Source organism: Bombina bombina, chromosome 2 (assembly GCF_027579735.1).
Source record: "Bombina bombina isolate aBomBom1 chromosome 2, aBomBom1.pri, whole genome shotgun sequence".
In the NCBI taxonomy this organism is placed as follows: domain Eukaryota; kingdom Metazoa; phylum Chordata; class Amphibia; order Anura; family Bombinatoridae; genus Bombina; species Bombina bombina.
Window position 1 is genome coordinate 318215114 of NC_069500.1, and position 22309 is coordinate 318237422.

The following is a 22309-nucleotide window of genomic DNA, read 5'->3' on the forward strand; positions in this document are numbered from 1 at the left end:
AATTATTAGGCAACTTAACAAAAAACAAATATATACCCAATTCAATTATTTATTTTTACCAGTGAAACCAATATAACATCTCAACATTCACAAATATACATTTCTGACATTCAAAAAGAAAACAAAAACAAATCAGTGACCAATATAGCCACCTTTCTTTGCAAGGACACTCAAAAGCCTGCCATCCATGGATTCTGTCAGTGTTTTGATATGTTCACCATCAACATTGCGTGCAGCAGCAACCACAGCCTCCCAGACACTGTTCAGAGAGGTGTACTGTTTTCCCTCCTTGTAAATCTCACATTTGATGATGGACTACAGGTTCTCAATGGGGTTCAGATCAGGTGAACAAGGAGGCCATGTCATTAGATTTTCTTCTTTTATACCCTTTCTTGCCAGCCACGCTGTGGAGTACTTGGACGCGTGTGATGGAGCATTGTCCTGCATGAAAATCATGTTTTTCTTGAAGGATGCAGACTTCTTCCTTTACCACTGCTTGAAGAAGGTGTCTTCCAGAAACTGGCAGTAGGACTGGGAGTTGAGCTTGACTCCATCCTCAACCCGAAAAGGCCCCACAAGCTCATCTTTGATGATACCAGCCCAAACCAGTACTGCACCTCCACCTTGCTGGCGTCTGAGTCGGACTGGAGCTCTCTGCCCTTTACCAATCCAGCCACGGGTCCATCCATCTGGCCCATCAAGACTCACTCTCATTTCATCAGTCCATAAAACCTTAGAAAAATCAGTCTTGAGATATTTCTTGGCCCAGTCTTGACGTTTCAGCTTGTGTGCCTTGTTCAGTGGTGGTCGTCTTTCAGCCTTTCTTACCTTGGCCATGTCTCTGAGTATTGCACACCTTGTGCTTTTGGGCACTCCAGTGATGTTGCAGCTCTGAAATATGGCCAAACTGGTGGCAAGTGGCATCTTGGCAGCTGCATGCTTGACTTTTATCAGTTCATGGGCAGTTATTTTGCGCCTTGGTTTTTCCACACGCTTCTTGCGACCCTGTTGACTATTTTGAATGAAACGCTTGATTGTTCGATGATCACGCTTCAGAAGCTTTGCCATTTTAAGAGTGCTGCATCCCTCTGCAAGATATCTCACTATTTTTGACTTTTCTGAGCCTGTCAAGTCCTTCTTTTGACCCATTTTGCCAAAGGAAAGGAAGTTGCCTAATAATTATGCACACCTGATATAGGGTGTTGATGTCATTAGACCACACCCCTTCTCATTACAGAGATGCACATCACCTAATATGCTTAATTGGTAGTAGGCTTTCGAGCCTATACAGCTTGGAGTAAGACAACATGCATAAAGAGGATGATGTGGTCAAAATACTCATTTGCCTAATAATTCTGCACTCCCTGTATATATAGATCATAAATAGCATATATGAGTATAAAAATTTAGAAACTATTGTGAGCAACATAGGCCCAAGAGGCTACAGATTTGTATATCAGCTCTTGAGTAAATTTCTCAGTTACAATCTACTGCTCCAAGTACTACCAAGATTTACTTTTTTAGCATAATAAAAACATGCTGTTTATTCACAAAGCACAGTGAGAGTGTTTTTAACTCTTTAGGGCAGTATTATCATCCACAAAAGCTGTCTTTTTTAAAATGATATTAATAAAAGTTAATTTTTAACATACAATATCTCTTTAGTTTTTCAAGGCACAGTAACCTAATTCAATTACCAATATAGATGTTATAACAGTGCACATAAGCATTCTTTTTTTCTAATGACTAACCTGCCTCCACAGCAGGTGTAGTCATAAACTGTACTAGACTTAGAAAATCCGCCTCCCAGTTCTCTACACCTGGGATATGGATCGCTGATAGATGGCAAGAGTGAGTCTCTGCCCAGCGAATTATCTTGGAGACTTCTAACATCGCTAGGGAGCTCCTGGTCCCCCCTTGATGGTTGATGTAAGCCACAGTCGTGATGTTGTCCGACTGAAATCTGATGAACCTCAGGGTTGCTAACTGAGGCCAAGCTAGAAGAGCATTGAATATTGCTCTTAACTTCAGAATATTTATTGGGAGGAGTTTCTCCTCCTGAGTCCACGATCCCTGAGCCTTCAGGGAATTCCAGACTGCACCCCAACCTAGAAGGCTGGCATCTGTTGTTACAATTGTCCAATCTGGCCTGCGAAAGGTCATACCTTTGGACAGATGGACCCGAGATAGCCACCAGAGAAGAGAATCTCTGGTCTCTTGATCCAGATTTAGCAGAGGGGACAAATCTGTGTGATCCCCATTCCACTGACTGAGCATGCATAATTGCAGCGGTCTGAGATGTAGGCGCGCAAATGGCACTATGTCCATCGCCGCTACCATTAAGCCGATTACTTCCATGCACTGAGCCACCGAAGGGCGCGGAATGTAGTGAAGAACACGGCAGGAATTTAGAAGCTTTGATAACCTGGACTCCGTCAGGTAAATTTTCATTTCTACAGAATCTATCAGAGTTCCTAGGAAGGAAACCCTTGTGAGGGGTGATAGAGAACTCTTTCCCTCGTTCACCTTCCACCCATGCGACCTCAGAAATGCCAACACTATGTCCGTAAGAGATTTGGCAATTTGGAAGTTTGACGCCTGTATCAGGATGTCGTCTAGATAAGGGGCCACTGCTATGCCCCGTGGTCTTAGGACCGCCAGAAGAGACCCCAGAACCTTTGTAAAAGTTCTTGGGGCTGTAGCTAACCCGAAGGGAAGAACCACAAACTGGTAATGCCTGTCTAGAAAGGCAAACCTTAGGAACCGATGATGATCTTTGTGAATCGGTATGTGAACATAAGCATCCTTCAAATCCACTGTGGTCATGTACTGACCCTCCTGGATCATAGGTAGGATTGTCCGAATAGTTTCCATTTTGTACGATGGAACTCTGAGGAATTTGTTTAAGATCTTTAGATCCAAAATTGGTCTGAAGGTTCCCTCTTTTTTGGGAACCACAAACAGATTTGAATAAAATCTCATCTGTGGAACTGGATGGATCACTCCCATTATTAGGAGGTCTTGCACACAGCGTAAGAATGCCTCTTTCTTTATCTGGTTTACAGATAATCTCGAAAGGTGAAATCTCCCTTGTGGGGGGGAAGCTTTGAAGTCCAGAAGATATCCCTGACATATGATCTCCAATGCCCAGGGATCCTGAACATCTCTTGCCCACGCCTGGGCGAAGAGAGAAAGTCTGCCCCCTACTAGATCTGTTGCCGGATAGGGGGCCGTTCCATCATGCTGTCTTAGAGGCAGCAGCAGGCTTTCTGGCCTGCTTGCCTTTGCTCCAGGCCTGGTTAGATTTCCAGGCCGGCTTGGATTGCGCAAAAGTTCCCTCTTGTTTTGTAGCAGAGGAAGTTGATGCTGCACCTGCCTTGAAGTTTCAAAAGGCACGAAAATTAGACTGTTTGGCCCTTAATTTGGCCTTGTTCTGAGGAAGGGTATGACCCTTACCTCCAGTAATGTCAGCAATAATTTCTTTCAAACCAGGCCCGAATAGGGTCTGCACCTTGAAGGGAATGTTAAGTAATTTAGACTTTGAAGTCATGTCAGCTGACCAAGATTTAAGCCATAGCGCCCTACGAGCCTGGATGGCAAATCCAGAATTCTTAGCCGTTAGTTTAGTCAAATGAACAATGGCATCAGAAACAAAAGAATTAGCTAGCTTAAGTGTTCTAAGCTTGTCAAGTATTTCAGTCAATGGAGTAGCTGTCTGAAAGGCCTCTTCCAGAGACTCAAACCAGAACGCCGCAGCAGCAGTGACAGGAGCAATGCATGCAAGGGGCTGCAGGATAAAACCTTGTTGAATAAACATTTTCTTAAGGTAAACTTCTAATTTTTTATCCATTGGATCTGAAAAAGCACAACTGTCCTCGACAGGGATAGTGGTACGCTTTGCTAAAGTAGAAACTGCTCCCTCCACCTTAGGGACCGTCTGCCATAAGTCCCGTGTGGTGGCGTCTATTGGAAACATTTTTCTAAAAATAGGAGGGGGGGAAAACGGCACACCGGGTCTGTTCCACTCCTTAGTAATAATTTCTGTAAACCTTTTAGGTATTAGAAAAACATCAGTACACACCGGCACCGCGTAGTATTTATCCAGTCTACACAATTTCTCTGGCACTGCAATTGTGTCACAGTCATTCAGAGCAGCTAAAACCTCTCCAAGCAACACCCGGAGGTTTTCAAGCTTAAATTTAAAAGTAGACATATCTGAATCAGGTTTCCCAGAGTCAGAGACGTCACCCACAGACTGAAGCTCTTCCTCAGCTTCTGCATATTGTGACGCAGTATCAGACATGGGCCTTAAAACATCTGCGCGTCTAACCCCAGAGCTATCGCGCTTTCCTCTGAATTCAGGCAGTCTGGCTAATAGCACTGACAGGGTATTATCCATGATTGCTGCCATGTCCTGCAAAGTAATCGCTATGGGCGTCTTTGATGTACTTGGCACCATTTTAGCGTGAGTCCCTTGAGCGGGAGTCAAAGGGTCCGACACGTGGGGAGAGTTAGTCAGCATAACTTCACCCTCGTCAGAATCCTCTGGTGATAATTATTTTAAAGATAACAGCTGATCTTTATTGTTTAAAGTGAAATCAATACATTTAGTACACATTCTCCTATGGGGTTCCACCATGGCTTTTAAACATAATGGCTTTTAAACATGTCTATGTCAGACATGTTTATACAGACTAGTAATGAGACTAGCAAGCTTGGAAAACACTTTAAATCAAGTTAACAAGCAATATAAAAAAAAAAACGTTACTGTGCCTTTAAGAGAAACAAATTTTGCCAAAATTTGAAATAACAGTGAAAAAAGGCAGTTAAACTAACGAAATTTTTACAGTGTATGTAACAAGTTAACAGAGCATTGCCCCCACTTGCAAATGGATGATTAACCCCTTAATACAAAAAACAGATTAACAAAACGAAAAATATGTTTTTTAAATAGTCATAACAACTGCCTCAGCTCCTACTTTTGAAGCCTTTTGAGCCCTTCAGAGATGTCCTATAACATGCAGGGGACTGCTGAGGGAAGCTGAATGTCACAGTTTGTAATTTTAACTGCACCAACTCTAACTTTTATACTATAACAGTGGAAAGCCTCAGAAAACTGTTTCTAGGCAAAAATAAAGCCAGCCATGTGGAAAAAACTAAGCCCCAATAAGTTTTATCACCAAAGCATATATAAAAACGATTAAACATGCCAGCAAACGTTTTATTTCACATTAATCAGAGTATATACCTCTGATAGCAAGCCTGATACTAGTCGCTATTAAATCACTGTATTTAGGCTTTAACTTACATTAATCCGGTATCAGCAGCATTTTCTAGCAAATTCCATCCCTAGAAAAACTTAACTGCACATACCTTATTGCAGGATATCCTGCACGCCATTCTCCCTCTGAAGTTACCTCACTCCTCAGACATATGTGAGAACGGCAGTGGATCTTAGTTACTTCTGCTAAGATCATAGAAAAACGCAGGCAGATTCTTCTTCTAAATGCTGCCTGAGATAAAATAGTACACTCCGGTACCATTTAAAAACAATAAACTTTTGATTGAAGAAAAAACTAACTATATTTTACCACTTTCCTCTAACTACCTCCAGCTATGTTGAGAGCTTGCAAGAGAATGACTGGATATGGCAGTTAGGGGAGGAGCTATATAGCAGCTCTGCTGTGGGTGATCCTCTTGCAACTTCCTGTTGGGAAGGAGAATATCCCACAAGTAATGGATGATCCGTGGACTGGATACACCTAACAAGAGAAATCATCATTTTTAAAACGTGCATCCCTTACTACAGAAAATTATTTTATACACAAACACGTCTCTCAGCAGAGAATATTTTGTGGCTGTAAAGGTGCTGCTGATTAATTTATTGAGAAGATGTCACTGACCCTTCTATGCTTGTATAGGCAACAGCTTATTATAACTGTATAATGTTTGGAGGGTTTTTTTTGTCAAGCTAAGAACTCTTGGGATTCAATTTCTGTGGGTTAGGATTAAGAGTTTAAGTTTCAAATTTCTCAGAATCAAATGGTTAAGCCCGTAGATTTCACTCCTTTTATACATTTTGGGTCAGATACGAGTTACATGGTAACAGTTGCGCAAGGTAAAAGGAGATTATCGGGGAGGAGCCAGCCGCAACCAAGATGGCAGAGTAACTCTGAGTTCAGTCGGTGGGGATTCAATAAATAACTTAAAAAGGGGGATCACGCTGAGTAAGCCCATACAGGCAATAAGAGACTATGTTGCCCCAACAATAGACAGAATACCAGCGATTCGGAGGCGTAAAATCGGTGACGTATTCGACCGCGGCCGCCTCATTCATTTGATAGGGCCTAGTTGATCGCACAACTAGCTGCGTGATCAACTCCAGAGTGCAATAACACGGACAGCTGGGGTGCTGTATGCACAAAAGCAGCTAAAGGTTCACCACAGACCCAAACTAACAGTGGTGAGTTTTGCTGAGGAGATCCTTCTGAGGGCCATATTATATTAAAGAATACGGCTGGATAGTGGCCTACATTCATCCTATCAAGCAATAGGAGATAGAAGGGAGCTTCCATAATAATACTACTACCTATAAGTGGCAGAAAAAAATATATATATAGGAGTACTGGGGAGACCAGAATCAATAGACTTATAAGGGACACTTTTCTTTCATTTAAGGGGAAGACTAAAAAACAGAACCTGCACACCAAAAACTAAACTATATAAATAAATAACCTAGGCTGTGAGAACCTAGTACAGCTCAGCTTATTCAGAAGCCTTGTAACACCTAGGCTTGAATTGTGTGTTCTCAACCCAGCACCATAATATAGTAAGCACAATTACAGCTTTCCCTAAAAGACACATAACACTACTGAAGGATTACTAATCATTACCTAACAAGGTACAGTATACCTCTTCTGTGCTACAACTTTAGTTCCTCTCTGATCTTGGGCCTGAGCACATTCCCATCATCCATAATGGCGTCAAAGCAGAAACCAAAACAGGATAAAGCAAATAGATTCCAAGCAAAAAAGAGCCACTCAGTCACATCCTATTTCAACACAATGGAGCAGATACCACCCATTGACAATGCAACACTGGTGGTTATTACAGCACATACAGACACATCTCTGAACGCGGATCAAACCACGTTAGAATTAATACAAATCCCAGCAGAGCAGGATATGGCAGATATTGTCTGTGCATGCATGAGAGAGGAGTTGGCAGATTTAAAACAGGACGTCAATGCATTGGGCTTCAGGGTAGAAGCGTTAGAGGACGGCAACAACTCCATGAGAGAAGAATTTAACCAACTACAATTACGCTATGGATCTCAACAGCATTCACTGGAGGCATTATATGATAAGGTAGATGACCTGGAAAACAGGAGTCACAGGAAAAACTTGTAATACAAGCGGCAAACCCGACACGTGCAACAAGCTGTGATAAACCGCTTATTGCTTGCACGTAATTATTAACTAGGGATGGGCAAATGTTTCTAAAAAATTTAAAACTAATTTTCATACATTCGTTCGTTCGAATTTCGAATGTTTATATAACATTCTAACATTCTATTTTCGAATTTTCATTTTTTAATTTTTCAATAAAATTCAAAAATATTCGTTCGAATAATAGAATGTTTAGCTATGTATTCATTCAATTTCAAAATGTAATATTCGAATTTTAATGTGACATTCAAATTTGAAATAGTATTTCTAGTCTACAACTGTGTTTAAAGGGCCATAATACCCAAATGTTTAAACACTTGAAAGTGATGCAGTATAGTTGTAAAAAGCTGACTAGAAAATATCACCTGAACATCTGTAAGTAAAAAAAGAAAGATATTTTACCTCAAAAGTTTCTCAGTAGCCACATCCCATTGTAAAGGACTTCTAAGCAACAAATCAGTATGTCTGTCCCGGGACAGCAGAAGGAGCGAGCTTACGTGCACTCTCATCTTATTTCCCTATTTAGCTTAAAGGGACATTATACACTCATTTTTTCTTTGCATAAATGTTTTGTAGATGATCTATTTATATAGCCCATACAGTTTTTTTAAAAAATAAATGTATAGTTTTGCTTATTTTTAAATAACATTGCTCTGATTTTCAGACTCCTAACCAAGCCCCAAAGTTTTATGTGAATACTGTCAGCTACCTTTTCCGGCTTGCTCCTGTTTGTGTAAAGGGTCTTTTCATATGTAAAAGAAGGGGGAGGGGGGAGTTTCTTATTTGCCACTTGCAGTGGGCTTTCCAGCTACCTTTTCAACAGAGCCAAACTGACAGCTTCTAAGTAAGTTTTTAAACAGTTTTATACTGGATTTTTATATCAGTATCTGTGCATCTTATTCTTTATAGTAGTGTCTATTACATGCAGTTATATGAAAATGAGTGTATACTGTCCCTTTAAGGAAGTTTACAATGAAATCTCATGAGAGTTAAGTCAAATCTCATGAGATCACAGTAAAAGAGTTCATGACCTCAGCACTGCTGATGCTGATTGGCCGCTATTCATTTCTTCATTTTTTTAATTTTTTTTTTACCTGCAGCTGAGCAGCAGTTGAGTATAACTTTTTACACAGAAATTACTCTACTGAGCTGAGGAAATTGTGAGGTAAAATATCTTCCTTTTTTACATAGAGATGCTCAGGTGATATTTTCCTGTCAGCTTTTTACAGTTATACTGCATCAGTTTCAAGTGATTTAGCATATGAGTACATTTAATATTCAAATTTGAATGCTACATTCGAATTCGAATGTCACATTCAAATTCTAAATAGTATTTCTAGTCTAATACTGTATTTTAAATGTGACATTCGAATTCAAAATAGTATTTCTAGTCTAATACTGTGTTTTTGAAATGTAATATTCGAATTTCGAATATGACATTCAAATTCGAAATGGTATTTTTAGTTTACAACTGTGTTTAATAAATGTATATTAATAAAGAGGTAATGCCTCCAGTGAATGCTGTTGAGATTCATAGCGTAACATTCAAATTCAAAACAGTATTTCTAGTCTAATACTGTGTTTCTTATATGTAATATTCGAATTTGAATATGACATTCGAATTTGAATGTGACATTCGAATTTGAAATGCTATTTTTAGTTTACAACTGTGTTTAATAATAATAGAATGTTTAGCTATGTGTTCATTCAATTTCGAAATGTAATATTCGAATTTGAATGTGACATTCGAATTTGAATGTGACATTCAAATTCGAAATAGTATTTCTAGTCTACAACTGTGTTTAATAAATTTAATATTCGAATTTGAATGCTGCATTCAAATTCAATTGTCACATTCAAATTTGAAATAGTATTTCTAATCCAATACTGTATTTTAAATGTAATATTCGAATTCTAATGTGACATTCGAATTTGAATGTGACATTCAATTCGAAATAGTATTTCTAGTCTAATTGTGTTTTTTTAAATGTAATATTCGAATTTGAATGTGACATTCAAATTCAAATTGGTATTTTTAGTTTACAACTATGTTTAATAAATGTAATATTCGAATTTGAATGCTACATTTGAATTTGAATGTAACATTCAAATTCTAAACAGTATTTCAAGTCTAATACTGTGTTTTTTAAATGTAATATTCAAATTCGAATATGACATTCGAATTAGAATGTGACATTCAAATTCGAAATGATAATTTTAGTTTACAACTGTGTTTAATACATTTAATATTTGAATTTGAATGCTACATTCGAATTTGAATGTAACATTCAAATTCGAAATAGTATTTCTAATTTAATATTGTGTTTTTTAAATATAAAATTCTAAAATCAAATGTGACATTGGAATCCGAATGTGACATTCGAATTCGAAATAGTATTTCTTTCATGTAATTAGCAAGAGTCCATGAGCTAGTGACGTATGGGATAGACATTCCTACCAGGAGGGGCAAAGTTTCCCAAACCTTAAAATGCCTACAAATACACCCCTCACCACACCCACAATTCAGTTTTACAAACTTTGCCTCCCGTGGAGGTGGTGAAGTAAGTTTGTGCTAGATTCTACGTTGATATGCGCTCCGCAGCAAGTTGGAGCCCGGTTTTCCTCTCAGCGTGCAGTGAATGTCAGAGGGATGTGAGGAGAGTATTGCCTATTTGAATTCAATGATCTCCTTCTACGGGGTCTATTTCATAGGTTCTCTGTTATCGGTCGTAGAGATTCATCTCTTACCTCCCTTTTCAGATCGACGATATACTCTTATATATACCATTACCTCTGCTGATTCTCGTTTCAGTACTGGTTTGGCTTTCTACTACATGTAGATGAGTGTCCTGGGGTAAGTAAATCTTATTTTCTGTGACACTCTAAGCTATGGTTGGGCACTTTATTTATAAAGTTCTAAATATTTGTGTTTAAACATTTATTTGCCTTGATTCAGGATGTTCAATATTCCTTATTTCAGACAGTCAGTTTCATTATTTGGGATAATGCATTTGAATAATCAATTTTTCTTACCTTTAAAATTTGACTTTTTTTCCTGTGGGCTGTTAGGCTCGCGGGGACTGAAAATGCTTCATTTTATTGCGTCATTCTTGGCGCGGACTTTTTTGGCGCAAAAAATTTCTTAGTCATTTCCGGCGTCATACTTGTCACCGGAAGTTGTTTGTATGTGTGTCATTTTTTTGACGTTTTTTTGCACCAAAGATGTCGGCGTTACCGGATGTGGCGTCATTTTTGGCGCCAAAGCATTTAGGCGCCAAATAGTGTGGGCGTTTTTTTTGGCGCTAAAAAATATGGGCGTCATTTTTGTCTCCACATTATTTAAGTCTCATTGTTTATTGCTGGTTGCTAGAAGCTTGTTCATTGGCATTTTTTCCCATTCCTGAAATTGTCATTTAAGGAATTTGATCAATGTGACATTCAAATTTGAAATAGTATTTCTAGTCTAAATTGTGTTTTATAAATGTAATATTCAAATTCGAATGTGACATTCGAATGTGACATTCAAATTCGAATGTCACATTCGAAAACTGTAAATAACATTCAAAAATAGAATTTTTAAGAATATTCGTTCTTATCAACATTCTATTATGTAAATCGAATTTCTACAATAATATTCGTTCTAACATTCGAATTCAAATATAAACACATTCGCCCATCCCTACTGTTAACGCTTCACTCGTAACCTGGCCCTTAAAGTAACACTCAAGTCAAAATTAAATTTTCATGATTCAGATAGAGCATGTAATTTTAAACAGCTTTCCCATTTACTTCCATTAACAAAATGTGCACAGTCTTTATATTTAAACTTTTGAGTCACCAGCTACTACTGAACATAAGCAATAATTCACAGAATATACGTATATGCAATTTTGATTGGCTGATGGCTGTCACATGATACAGGAGGAGTGGAAATAAACATAACTTTGAAATTTGTCAGAAAAAAATCTACTTCTTATTTAAAGTTCAGACTATTGGGTTGATTTATCAAAGGATTCGCCCCGCTACGGCTGCAGGTTCTCACAAGAGAACCTCCTGCAGTCCGTATTTAACAAGCAGCGTCATCAGACCGCTGCTTTCCTAACCTTTCGCCACCTCATATGTTGCAAATTTTAATCTCCCCAGTCTCGTCTGACCGGGGAGATTGACAGCTCCTGCCCGCGCGTGATTGGCTGTGTGCAGAAAGGGGGCGGAATTGCATGTGAGTGCAAAATAGCACTCATGTGCAATGCTGAATTCCGGCAGCCGAATTCAGCCCGCCAGAGGTGAGCTGTGGCGGACAGGGGGGCGTATGTGCGCCCCTGCCCATGATAAATAGACCCCATAGTGCTATTGACTTGTTTTTTTATCATTCATTAAGAAAAATCTATGGAAATCTACTGTATTTACTGGTCAGTTAATCATAAAATAAATAAAACTGTATTTGCATTTATATTAGGCATTTTGATGTATTTATTACCTGGTATAAAATGCAACAAACTTTAATTCCTCAATATCTCCTTGGATGATGACATCATCAAAACCTTCACCGTTCCCTGTGACAGGAGAAATAAAGGAATAAAGAAAGATTGAAGTTAGTTATTTGAACTCCATATACAAAAATAGGTATTATGTATCAATGTCCACAAACAGAAAAAATAATGCATACAAAAATGTTTCCTGCCAACATAGGTAGGGTGACCATATTGCTGCTTTAAAAAGGGACACATATGAAAAATACATATGTCAGGGTTCTTATACAAAACATTTCTTTAAACAGCCCTGACATATGCATTTTTCATATGTGTCTCTTTTTATAGCGGCAATATTGTCACCCTAAACATAGGTCTAGGTTACAAGTGGCACACTAACTATTGCACGCTAGTGATGTCAGGTTTTTGCATGCATCAGGAATAGTGTGCATGCAGTTGAAATAAATCGCGATCGCGAGAGTGCAATCTCATTTTACACTCGGGTTAGCACTATTGAAACTCTCACATAAAGGGTAGTAAGAGAAAAAAAAGTTGCATAAAACACAACATAAATACTGTACATATTTACCATTCTTGTATAGAAAATGTATAGCTTATTATTCGTAATTTTTAATTAATGTTATTAGGAAAAAATTTTGACACAGTGATTGTTTTTTGTATTCTTCATAATTGTTTTATTTAAGTAACTATTTTAATGTATTTAACATACCCTTGTATAATGTAATTGTAGGTATTTTATCATATTGTATCCTCATGATTGTAATGTACCTGTGTTGCTTAATATATTATGGCTTTATAAATAACTTGTAAAACTATTAAAAATATTATACTGAAATTTCAAAACTTGTCAAATAAGCCTTGTGGGTTCAAATCCTTCTAAATTTTAGTGAGGTATCTGGGCTTATACTAAATTGTTTTAAACTCCAAAAATAAAAGAAATAGTATGGCAAAAATACATTAATGATATTGTTAAAGTTAACAAAGAAATTCATAGAAATACAGACATTCTTGGGTTTAACTATTTAATTAACTTAACATTTTGATTTATTATATATATTGACAAGTATTCTGACTAAATACATAAACATCTACTATAAATCAAAATATATGGACTATATGTTATTTTTACAAGAAACTATACATTAAACAATCAATTAAAATAGGAAATCATTACTGGTGGCTTTACGTACAATTTAATTTTCTTTTTTATGCAAAATACCAATCCACAGCTAGTATATATTGACAATAAATTATTTACCTGCGTATCGTATACTCTTTCCAAACATAGCAGTCCATAGATAGGGAATCGTATTGATTTCTGTCCCTTGGGCCAACATATTTAGTGCTGCAATTCGTCCTTTCAAAGAGAATGAAAATATTTAAGGTTTATAATAGAAAACATGAGGATTATAAATACAAATGACAGTGATTCTTTTTACATTTTAGTAGTGGCATTATGTATGTAAGGGGCACAGTAACAATACCACAAGTTTATACTGTTTTTACTTATGGTATAACACAATTATTTATTATTATGCCATTCATTTCATGGACTTACAGCTATTTTATTAGGACATTAAAACTAAGAACTCAAAGTCTCCTTTTTCTCTTTGAGATAATGACTGTACAATAATGCACATAACCCTTATCTCTACTGGGAAATATAATAAGAATAAAATAAAGATAAAAGAGAAACAATTTAGATAAGTAAATTCATCTATTTCAAAGTTCAGGATCAAGTGTCATTTTGAAGAAACAATCTGTCCTACAGTCAAGACTTGTTTGCACGAGCATTGCAACTATTTGCACATAATAGAAAAAGAAATAGGATTCTGTATTTGTTATGCTTTAGCGGTATCCATAGAAAGTAATAGGTGTTATTATTACATGGGCAATCACCAAAGAAAGTGGGCACAGAGGTAAAAGTACAAATATTTATTAAGCGTCTTGCAAAAACAGGATAAAAGGAACATGTAGGGAAGGAGACACTGCCTTACGCATTTCGGCTTCACATCGTCTTACTCATAGATATAGGTTTCTGTATCTTTTATGCTATAGCAGTATCCATAGAATGTAATAGGTGATGTGGCCTATGATATAGCTTGAGAGCTTATTTTTTGTGTCACTCAAGTTTGATTGCAAGCATCTAAATGTATTGACAAGACTGTTGCTATGCCATGCATTTGATGTAACCAATAACAATAAGCAATTTTCTACCAACATCCAACATATTTTTTCAGATTACATTTAATATGCAAACAATTAATTGAAACTACCTTGCATGTGTGCCATCTGCCAGTGAGGCACATTCACCTTTTTGTTATTTCGGAAGGCCAATGGGAAGACAACAATGTCACCTGCAGCATAAACTCCATGAATATTTGTTTGCATCATCTAAAGGGAAAAGGGTTAGAATTATTGTATATTGCTTATTGGTAGTAAAAAGAAAATTAATGATATATATACTGTATATATAGGCTGACCATATTGCAGCTTTAAGAAGGGGCACATATGAAAAATACATATGTCAGGGTTCTTATACAAAACATTTCTTTAAACAGCCCTAAAAACAGCCCTGACATATGTATTTTTCATGTGTCCCTTTTTAAAGCGGCAATATGCTCACCCTATATATATACAGTTGGAAAATATCAATTGTGAACCTTTTGGCATTACTTAGATTTTTTTTATTAATTACTAATAAAGATTGTGACGTGCACAATCTGCAATGTGCTAAAAACAAACTGGACATTCTTAAGTTTTTAAGAAATTACTTCTTCTGCATTATGTTCTAAAATTAAAAATAAAACAAGATTAATGAGGTATTTTTCTTCCCTTTAAGATGACACATTGGATATACAAAGGGTTAAAAAGAACCATCTAAAAAAGTTTGATAGAGCCGTGGTAGGAGTATCTTGATAAAGGCTTTGATGCTGAAATGCATAAATGATATCCGACATGGCTATTAAGTAGCAGCATTTGGTATACTTAGAATACTGATAGCTTTTAACAATGGAGAACCCCACAGCTGCCAGGCTGGTGAAGACCATGTAACCAAAGCAAAGGGAGATTAAAGAAGTGGTGCCAAAAAATCTTGCACCAAAGCTGTGAGTTAGAAGCAACCCTGGAACAGAGGTAATCTGTGCAGTACCCGCTACAGTTTGGTTACTAGTGGCTTGATGATCACGGAAGCTCGCACCAAAGCAGTGAGTTAGAAGCTACACTGGAATAGAGGTAATCTGTGCAGTACCCGCTACAGTTTGGTTACTAGTGGCTTGATGATCACGGAAGCTTGCACCAAAGCTGTGAGTTAGAAGCAACCCTGGAACAGAGGTAATCTGTGCAGTACCCGCTACAGTTTGGTTACTAGTGGCTTGATGATCACGGAAGCTTGCACCAAAGCTGTGAGTTAGAAGCAACCCTGGAACAGAGGTAATCTGTGCAGTACCTGCTACAGTTTGGTTACTAGTGGCTTGATGATCACGGAAGCTTGCACCAAAGCTGTGAGTTAGAAGCAACCCTGGAATAGAGGTAATCTGTGCAGTACCCGCTACAGTTTGGTTACTAGTGGCTTGATGATCACGGAAGCTCGCACCAAAGCTGTGAGTTAGAAGCAACCCTGGAACAGAGGTAATCTGTGCAGTACCCGCTACAGTTTGATTACTAGTGGCTTGATGATCACAGAAGCTCGCACCAAAGCAGTGAGTTAGAAGCTACACTGGAATAGAGGTAATCTGTGCAGTACCCGAATCAGTTTGGCTAAAAGGGGTGGAAATTGCACGACTTAACTACTAAGGCTTTTTGCCAAACCATAGGTGTCATTGCGTTATAAAGTCCTGTCCAGCGTGGGTGTATCTTTCCAGAGACTTGTTATTTCCACAGTTTTAACCTGGAAGTACATTGGTGCAATCATTTTAGATAATCCTATATTTAAAAATTTTAATTGATTGTTATATGTAAGATCGTGTCTTTTATCCACACCGAAGTAGGACATTTTATTTTATATATTTATTTTTCAAGCCAATTTGGTTATATTTATAAGAGTATGATGAATAACTGTTTTTAGAGCATTTTGTTCTGCAGAGAATGGTCTTTCTTTTCCTATTGCTTTAATTATTATTATTTTTGTCTGTTGTATTAAGAACCACTTATGTTTTCATTTAATACACAATCTGATTGAACTAATAATACACAAATAATTGTATTTATTCTTATCAATCTTGAATACACTGTTTAAACATACACAGTTTAGTTTGGAAAATGTATGTGAAACTCTAGGCTATGACTTTTTTCCAGAAGCTCACTGGAATCAAGTGTTCAGATTAATGAGGATGGAATTTAGGTTGCCCTCCCCTATATAAATGTCACACAGATTTTGGTTAATTGCCGTCAGTATGCGCATCTCAAGAAATAGGACTATAGGAGTAGAATTATTGAGATGCATAAGCACGTTTCATTAATGCATATTTTAAATTCAATTGCTGAAACCTACTTCCAGCCTCAGCAGGGGCTACGGCCAATCGATTTCCACAGTGCCCAAGCCATTATTCTCAATGACAGCAAACTACTGAATGATCATCGCTGCCTCTAGTGAGAGAGACACTGTGCATTTGCTCTACTGAAGTACCCAGGTGGGTGCTGCAATAGAGAAGAATGAAAATATGGCCTCTTATCGGCTGTAGTACCAACTGCTTATTTTAGTTAACAAAGTAGCCCAACCAGGTGCTGGTTATACACTGCAGAAAGAGAGGAAATATAATTTAAAATATGCATAAATAAAGCATGCTTATTTAAATGTACTGCAGCCCTCTTAAGGAACTGTAGGTTGTGCATTAAAGGGCCATTATAATAAATCTAATCCGTTAGAGCATGAAATTTTAAGACAATCGACCCACACAGTAGAAATAGCGCTCAGGACTCGCGTTGCATTGCTAGTTCCAAGTAGAAAACGCAGCTAATCCAATTAGCAGCACTAGGTCATGCAACTAGCACTGTTTCAAAACTACACATATAAACACATTTATATATATATATATATATATATATATATATATATATATATATATATATATCTATATATCAGAAGAGAGAGAACAGCTCTCCTGAGATAGAACTAAAGCTAGAATAACTTCCATCCCTATTCATTTGTATTTCAACTCAGGGTGCGCATTCTTTTAGCACACTATGCCCTTTCACAGAGAAAAAATACCCTGTAGCATATCAGTCTGACCCTGCCCAATGACAGTTCAGTGCCAAAATACCAGGCAATTCCTCTCTGAACAAGAGAAACAACAACCCCAGATGATCGTTTCGGCTTTCTGTCGGTCTCGTCAGTGAGGTGCAGTTGTATCCCTCTAAGGGCATGTGTGCACGGAGTCCATGTCTGGTTTCCCCATTACTCTTAGGGTGACCCAAGAGTAATTTACATAAATATCAGAAGAGAGAGAACAGCACTCCTGAGATAGAACAGAAGCTAGAATAACTTCTATGTCTGTTAATTTGTATTTCAACTCAGGGTGCGCATCCTTTTAGCACACATATATATATTTATTTATGTGTTCTTAATGGAAATATTAGAAATTCCTATGTTCTTCACACAGAAAAAATTGCCATTTTAATTTTTTATATAGATATTTATTTCATGTAATTGGCAAGAGTCCATTAGCTAGTGACGTGTGGGATATACAATCCTACCAGGAGGGGCAAAGTTTCCCAAACCTCAAAATGCCTATAAATACACCCCTCACCACAACCACAATTCAATTTTACAAACTTTGCCTCCTATGGAAGTGGTGAAGTAAAGTTTGTGCTAAGATTTCTACGTTGACATGCGCTTCTCAGCATTTTGAAGCCCGATTCCTTTCAGAGTACAGTGAATGTCAGAGGGATGTGAAGGGAGTATCACCTATTGAATGCAATGGTTTTCCTCACGGGAGATCTATTTCATAGGTTCTCTGTTATCGGTCGTAGAGATTCATCTCCTACCTCCCTTTTCAGATTGAAGATATACTCTCATATTCCATTACCTCTACTGATAACCGTTTCAGTACTGGTTTGGCTATCTGCTATATGTGGATGGGTGTCTTTTTGTAAGTATGTTTTCATTACTTAAGACACTCTCAGCTATGGTTTGGCACTTTATCTATTTATATAAAGTTCTAAATATATGTTTTGTACTTATATTTGCCATGATTCAGGTTTTCAGTATATTTCCTTTTGCAGACTGTCAGTTTCATATCTGGGAAATGCATTTTTTAGGAAAAATGTATTTCTTACCTGGGGTACAGTCATTTTTTTCAATTGACTATCATTTTAAATTCGTGGGCAGAATAAGGCTTGCAAGGGCGCAAAATGCCAAAGTATATTGCGTCATTTTTGGCGCAAGATTTTTTGGCGCAAAGTTACGATTGATGACGCAAATTCGTCACTTTCGGCGTCTTAGTTGATGCCGAGTCCTTTCACAGGGTTGCGTCTTCAATGACGCGAGTGTGTCATTTCCGGATGTTGTTAGTGGCAAAAAAAAAATTCTGTTTGTGTTGTGCGTTATTCTTGGCTCCAAATATTTTCATTATTTAAAACCCTTTTCCTATATGCCTCTTGTCTTTTTTTTTCTATTAGAGGGCTATGCTGTTTGCATTTTTTTCCCATTCCTGAAACTGCCATATAAGGAAATTGATAATTTTGCTTTATATGTTGTTTTTTTATCTTACATTTGCAAAATGTCTCAATCTGATCCTGTCTCAGAAATCACTGTTGGAACCCTGCTGCGTGATAACAGTTCTACCAAAGCTAAGTGCATTTGTTGTAAACTTGTGGAGATTATTTCTCCAGCTGTGGTTTGTAATAGTTGTCATGATAAACTTTTACATGCAGATAATGTATCCATCAGTAATAGTACATTGCCTGTTGCTGTTCCTTCAACATCTAATGTACAAGATATACCTGTGAATTTAAAATAATTTATTGCTGATTCTATTCAGAAGGCTTTGTCTGCCATCCCGCCTTCTAAAAAACATAAAAGGTCTTTTAAAACTTCTCATAAAGTTGATGAAATTTCAAATGAACGATAACATACTGAATTATCCTCCTCTGATGAGGATCTATCTGATTCAGAAGATCCTTCCTCAGATATTGACACTGACAAATCTACTTATTTATTTAAAATGGAGTATCTTCGTTGTTTATTAAAAGAAGTGTTGATTACATTGTATATTGAGGAAACTAGTTCTCTTGATATTAAAACTAGTAAACGTTTAAATTCTGTTTAAAAACCTCCTGTGGTTACTCCAGAGGTTTTTCCAGTTCCTGATGCTATTTCTGATATGGAATAGGCCTGGTACTTCTTTTATTCCTTCTTCAAGGTTTAAAAAATTGTATCCTTTGCCAGCAGTTCCATTGGAGTTTTGGGAAAAGATCCCCAAAGTTGATGGGGCTATCTCTACTCTTGCTAAACGTACTACTATTCCTATGGAAGATAGTACTTCTTTTAAAGATCCTTTAGATAGGAAACTTGAATCTTAGCTAAGGAAAGCCTATTTGTATTTGGGTCATCTTCTCAGACCTGCAATTTCTTTGGCTGATGTTGCAGCTGCATCAACTTTTTGGTTGGAAAATTTAGCGCAACTAGAATTGGATTCTGATTTGTCTAGCTTTGTTCGCTTGCTTCAACATACTAATCATTTTATTTGTGATGCCATTTTTGATATCATCAAAATTGATGTTAAATTTATGTCTTTAGCTATTTTAGCTAGAAGAGCTTTGTGGCTTAAATCTTGCAAAGCTGACATGACTTCTAAGTCCAGATTGCTATCTATTTCTTTCCAAGGTAATAAGTTATTTGGTTCTCAGTTGGATTCGATTATTTCAACTGTCACTGGAGGGAAGAGAGTTTTTTTGCCTCAGGATAAAAGACCTAAGGGTAAATCTAAAGCTTCTAACCGCTTTTGTTCCTTTTCGACAAAATAAGGAACAGAAACCTAATCCTTCCCCCAAGGAATCTGTTTCCAATTGGAAACCTTCTTCAAATTGGAATAAATCCAAGCCATTTAAGAAACCAAAGCCAGCCCCCAAGTCCGCATGAAGGTGCGGCCCTCATTCCAGCTCAGCTGGTAGGGGGCAGATTAAGATTTTTCAAGGATGTTTGGATAAATTCTGTCCAAAATCAATGGATTGTGAGTATTGTCTCTCAGGGGTACCGAATAGGATTCAGAGTAAGACCTCCTGTGAGAAGATATTTTCTCTCACACATCCCAGCAAATCCAGAAAAGGCTCAGGCTTTCCTGAAGTGTGTTTCAGGGGTAATCATGCCAGTTCCATTTCAGGAACAGGGTCTGGGGTTTTATTCAAATCTATTCATTGTCCCAGTTCTGGATCTGAACATTTTGAATTGATATGTAAGAGTACCAACTTTCAAAATGGTGACTATAAGGACTATTCTGCCTTTTGTTCAGCAAGGACATTATATGTCCACAATAGACATAAAGGATGCTTATCTTCATAATCCGATTCATCCAGATCATTATCAGTTTCTGAGATTCTCTTTTCTAGACAAGCATTACCAATTTGTCACTCTTCCTTTTGGCCTTGAGACAGCTCCAAGAGTCTTTTCAAAGATTCTCGGTGCCCTACTCTCTGTAATCAGAGAGTGGGGTATTGTGGTGTATCCTTATTTGGACGATATCTTGGTACTAGCTCAGTCTTTACATTCTGCAGAATCTCACATGAATCAACTAGTGTTGTTTCTTCAAAAACATGGTTGGAGGGTCAATTTACCAAAAAGTTATTTGATTCCTCAGACAAGGGTCACCTTTTTAGGTTTCCAGATAGATTCAGTGTCCATGACTCTGTCTCTAACAGACAAGAGACGTTTGAAATTGGTTGCAGCCTGTCGGAACCTTCAGTCTTAGTCATTCCCTTCAGTAGCTCTGTGCATGGACGTTTTAGGTCTCATGACTGCAGCATAAGACACAATCCCCTTTGCTCGTTTTCACATGAGACCTCTTCAGCTTTGTATGCTGAACCAATGGTGCAGGGATTATACAAGGATATCACAATTAATATCCTTAAATCCCAATGTTCAACTATCTCTGACTTAGTGGTTAGATCACCATCGTATAGTTCAAGGGGCCTCATTTGTTTGTCCAACCTGGACAGTGATCACAACAGATGTGAGTCTTTCAGGTTGGAAAGCTGTTTGGGGATCTCTGACAGCACAAGGGGTTTGGAAATCTCAAGAGGCGAGATTACAAATCAATATTTTGGAACTCTGTGTGATTTTCAGGGCTCTTCAGATTTGGCCTCTGTTGAAGAGAGAACTGTTCATTTGTTTTCAGACAGACAATATTACAACTGGGGCATATGTCAATCATCAGGGTGGGACTCACAGTCTCGTAGCTATGAAAGAAGTATCTCAGATACTTGCTTGGGCGGAATCCAGCTCCTGTCTAATTTCTGCGGTTCATATCCCAGATATAGACAATTGGGAGGCAGATTATCTCAGCCGTCAGACTTTACATCCTGAGGCGTGGTCGCTCCATCCAGATGTGTTTTCTCAGGTTGTTCAGATGTGCGGTCTTCTAGAAATAGATCTGATGGCTTCTCATCTAAACAAGAAACTTCCCAGGTACCTGTCCAGATCCAGGGATCCTCAGGCAGAAGCAGTGGATGCGTTGACATTTCCTTGGTGTTATCAACCCGCTTATATTTTCCCACCTCTAGTTCTTCTTCCAAGAGTGATCGCCAAAATCATCATGGAGCAATCGTTTGTGTTCATAGTGGTTCAGCATGGCCTCACAGGTTTTGGTATGCGGATCTGGTTCGGATGTCCAGTTGCCAAACTTGGCCACTTCCATTAAGGCCGGACCTTCTGTCTCAAGGTCCTTTTTTCCGTCAGGATCTCAAATCATTAAATTTGAATGTATGGAAATTGAATGCCTAGTGCTTAGTTATAGAGGTTTCTCTGACTCAGTGATTAATCTTATGTTACAGGCTTGCAAATCTGTTTCTAGAAAGATTTATTATCGAGTTTGGAAGACTTATATTTCATGGTGTTTTTCTCATAAATTCTCTTGGCATTCTTTCAGAATTCCTAGAATTTTACAGTTTCTTCAGGATGGTTTAGATAAGGGTTTGTCTGCAAGTTCCTTGAAGGGACAAATCTCTGCTCTTTCTGTTTTATTTCACAGAAAGATTGCTAAGCTTCCTGATATTCACTGTTTGTACAGGCTTTAGTTCGTATCAAGCCTATCATTAAATCAATCTCTCCTCCTTGGAGTCTTAATTTGGTTTTGAAGGCCTTACAGGCTCCTCCTTTTGAGCCTATGCATTCTTTGGACATTAAACTACTTTCTTGGAAAGTGTTGTTATTTTTGG

The 22309-nt window shown here is 37.7% G+C and overlaps 1 protein-coding gene across 2 annotated transcripts in view; it reads right to left on the minus strand.

Annotated features, from left to right (window-relative positions):
- Nucleotides 1–22309, minus strand: part of AIFM3 (apoptosis inducing factor mitochondria associated 3) — a 161385-nt gene that overhangs the window by 38882 nt on the left and 100194 nt on the right. For both annotated transcript variants that reach the window (XM_053700492.1, XM_053700490.1), the window contains exons 15-17: nucleotides 14215–14332; nucleotides 13197–13295; nucleotides 11926–12001 (exon numbers count right to left, since the gene is read on the minus strand). In XM_053700492.1, the coding sequence (XP_053556467.1) occupies nucleotides 11926–12001; nucleotides 13197–13295; nucleotides 14215–14332 (293 nt within the window). The remainder of the gene's footprint in view (nucleotides 1–11925; nucleotides 12002–13196; nucleotides 13296–14214; nucleotides 14333–22309) is intronic.